This window comes from Danio aesculapii, chromosome 5 (genome assembly GCF_903798145.1).
Source record: "Danio aesculapii chromosome 5, fDanAes4.1, whole genome shotgun sequence".
In the NCBI taxonomy this organism is placed as follows: domain Eukaryota; kingdom Metazoa; phylum Chordata; class Actinopteri; order Cypriniformes; family Danionidae; genus Danio; species Danio aesculapii.
Window position 1 is genome coordinate 234,403 of NC_079439.1, and position 3,644 is coordinate 238,046.

The following is a 3,644-nucleotide window of genomic DNA, read 5'->3' on the forward strand; positions in this document are numbered from 1 at the left end:
CTCCTAAAGGCATCTATAATACACATCTGCTATGTACAGGAAGTGACTCTTCAGGAAATGAGGTCATGAGTGCGCGCTGGTTTGCAGAGTTTATCAGGATCTGTTCATTACAGCAGCAGTCGGAGCATCTGAACACACACAGCCAGCACGCTGAGGGCGGGGCCTGTCTGGGAGGAGGAGGAGCCTGAAAACGTCCTGTCGTGATTGGCACTCTCATGCTCCTGTGGGTGTGTCTGGACAGTGATGTAACCGTTGATAATGCGGATGAGAGGGGGTGGAGCCTCAGACGTCACACTGAGAGAGAGAGAGAGCACAGTGAATACACTGGGTTATTATTCTAATGAAACTGATTACAGTAGAGCACTGACAGTGGGTTGATCATCAACACTAGCTGTGTTTCCATCCACTCATTCTTATCTTGGAGATGCGCATAAATGTTGAACATTTACATAAAACACACACGCATAACTGAGTAGGATAAACTTTTATTCGATTTAGAAAAGATGCGCATTAACTGCAATGGAAACACGTTTACTGAACAGATGCAGTGTGCACATTACTAAAGGTCATGTGATGTTGTTATAAGAGATCATGTGATGCTGATGATGATAATAATGTGTGAATAGATAAACCACTGTAACTCTGACATGCTGGTTGGGTCATTCTAGAGCTCCTGAACCGTTTCAGTATTAATGTTATTATATTATTAATCACCTCCAGAACTGTCCAGAGCGTCTGTGCTCCGCGTCTCAGGCCTTCAAATGTGTCTGCTGAGGTGAAAGTCATTTATTAAATGAACAAAAGATCCACGCAGCTCCTCCTACCTCAGCAAATTCCCTGTTTACTGCTGATATTTGGCGCCAGGTAATCCGGGAGTGTCGATTGTGTTGTGTTTGACTTGTCTGATGGAAACGCTGCTTTATTCGCACGTCTTGACTGTGATATTCCAGTTTAGCGCATGCATTTAATTGGCATTTTGGGATATAAACCCAGCTAGTGACCGCTCACCCTGCAGGATCTTTCCTGTCAGCCTAAAGTTAAACTCTTGAGTTATCTAGAGATGCACCGAAATTACAATTCTGGCCTGAGAATGAAACTCTGGATGCACCAAAACCCCAACCAAACATTCCTTATAATAACTGTTCATTATTATATGAAGTGATGTAGTCTTGTGAGTCTTTATAAACTCAAATAAGTGTATTTGTGAGCCTGGAGCACAAGTCCTCATGAATATATCTATTAATATGTGAGCAAAACAAACTCAAAAACAAGATTACTCTGCTGTTTTCAGGAGAAACTCTCTTCATTCTGACTCGTTTCTGAATATTTATTACTTGTCTAGGAAATGCTGACTGATTTAAGAGTTGGTAGATATGTGGGCTAGAAACAGACACCAACTCTGAGTAAGGGAATGTGTTTTGCTGTGATGGCGGTGTCTACAGCTGTAGAGAGAGTAATGCTGCTTCTCCTGCCAAAAATCAAACATTGCCATTTTCAGCTGATAATTCCATCCACCCAGCTGATCTCAGAGTCTGACAGCAGCACTTTAGCTTAGCTTAGCATAGATCATTGGATCAGATTAGACCATTAGCATCTTGCTCAAATAAAAATATATATCTTCAGTTAATTTTGCTATTTAAAGCTGGACTCTTCTGTAGTTACATCTCTAGGCATGGGACGATAACCATTGTTGAGGTATAACGTGGTTTGGAAAAGTCAAGGTTGTTGTTTATTTGTTAGCAGAGCAGTCTCTCCAGCAGAAAAGATCTCCAAACATGCTGTTGTAAACAGTACAGAAATCAGTGTTTCTGAGCCTAATGAAGACAGCGGAAGACAGAGGCATTGGAATAATTCAGCCTGACATGTTTACTGCTCTTAACTATTATAAATGTGTCTGGAATCGCCTACTGTAGGTGCTGCATTTAAATGTACTCCTCGACCATCTGAAACGTGTGTTCAATACTGTAGAAATGTGAGCAGTAATGAAGCTCGGACAGGCTACATCCACCATTTTATCATGATGAGGCACCGCTGCCTCGCCTGTCAATCATTCTACATTCATTCACAATTCAACTGCGTGTCGCGTTCACGACAACACAAACTCTCCAAGACTATTTGTTCCTGTTAATTTTAATAATCAGTGGAGAAATGCATTAAATGGGTTCATTTTGACCCGCAACATGGAGTTTATTGCTGTTTCTACATGTTTCGCTGTGTCTGTTAGATCAGCAGATCACATTCACAACACTGGAGTAGAGGAGGATATTACCTGCTCTTCACACACAAAGTAGACCTACCTGAAACCTAAAATTAGATAAGGCTCAATAATACATTGGATAGATCCTCAGCGCACTGATTTCTTCCCTTTGTGTTGCTGTTTCTGACGTGTCCTCAGATACCGGAGGGCTGTGCGCTGTCTCAGTGATGCAAGCTCTTCATTCAGGCACCAGCTGTGCAGAAATGACGTGCGCCGCTCCGCAAGATTATTCTTACAAAGAGTTTCTGTACTCTCATCCTTCTGACTGAGTTTATTCTTCCGAGGTGAATATGTTAAGTGCTGTCAATAGTTTGTAAAGCCTGGCCCATTGTGGTCAAAGTAGTTGATTAATAAAGTGAAACTGACGGCCCGGCGCATATGAATTGTCATTAGCAGAAAATTATTTCAAGAGTTCCTACTTAGATATGCTTGGTGTTTAAAGCAGGTTTGGCATGCTGTCCTGGGAGAGAACCCTGAGCTCAGAGATATTTGAGCCCAGGACTCCCACCCGGTCAATAAGCATATCAGGAGATCCGAGATCAGGTAGGTCTCGAGAGCTCCCCCTTTAGAAAAGGGAGGAAAAAGGAGGAGATGGGGTGGAAGGGGGGATTCTTCCAAACGAAGATAGAGCAGTAGGAAGAAAATGATCCATTTATAGTAGACTAGGATCACTCTGATTGGATTATTACTGATTACAGATGAGCTGCCAGTCGTGCTCAATCATATCACGTGCTCCTCTCCAAATTAGTTTATGAAACTTCACTTAGCCTAATATAGGCTACTCTGAATATTTCACTGTCATTATTTATATATATAAATATATATTAATATATTGATATTTAATTTAACAGCCCTGTTTGTCAGATTGTGCGCTGAAGCATATAAGCGGACCTTGTTTTAAACTTTACCTCAAATATTCTTTTCAATTAATATTCTTCAAATGTTTATTTTGTAGATAACTGACCAATAAAAATACACTGAAATAACCAACAAATTATACCAAACCATTCAGACAAAGAATCATTTATTCAGTCATGCTTTCAGTTTCTCCATATCACTTGTGGCGAGTTTAGGCGAGGGAAAGTTTATTAAGGAAAAATGGCCTCAGACGGTTTAGTTTAGTCTGCTTTAAACCTGCAGGAAAATATCAAGCTTTGCTAAAAGGCAGGTTATTTTACCAACGATTAGGGTCAATAGTGGGAGCCTAGTACAGATTTCAAACACAAATCCTAATATTAAAAAAGGAAACATAAGCTGGACCACAACAGATCAGATCAATGTCATAATAAATGCTCAAATAATGTAGCCTATAGTTTATAGCAAGCGTCATGTTTTTTTTTAGTTAGATTGTGTCGTCTGTCATATACAGTAGGTCTATAGGGCTGTT

General features: G+C 40.5%; 1 protein-coding gene across 1 annotated transcript in view; it reads right to left on the reverse strand.

Annotated features, from left to right (window-relative positions):
• trabd2a (TraB domain containing 2A) overlaps nt 1-3,644 on the reverse strand; it is an 82,817-nt gene continuing 79,173 nt past the window's right edge. The window contains exon 7 of the mRNA XM_056457185.1: nt 1-294. Within this exon, the coding sequence (XP_056313160.1) occupies nt 108-294 (187 nt within the window). The 3' untranslated portion in view covers nt 1-107. The remainder of the gene's footprint in view (nt 295-3,644) is intronic.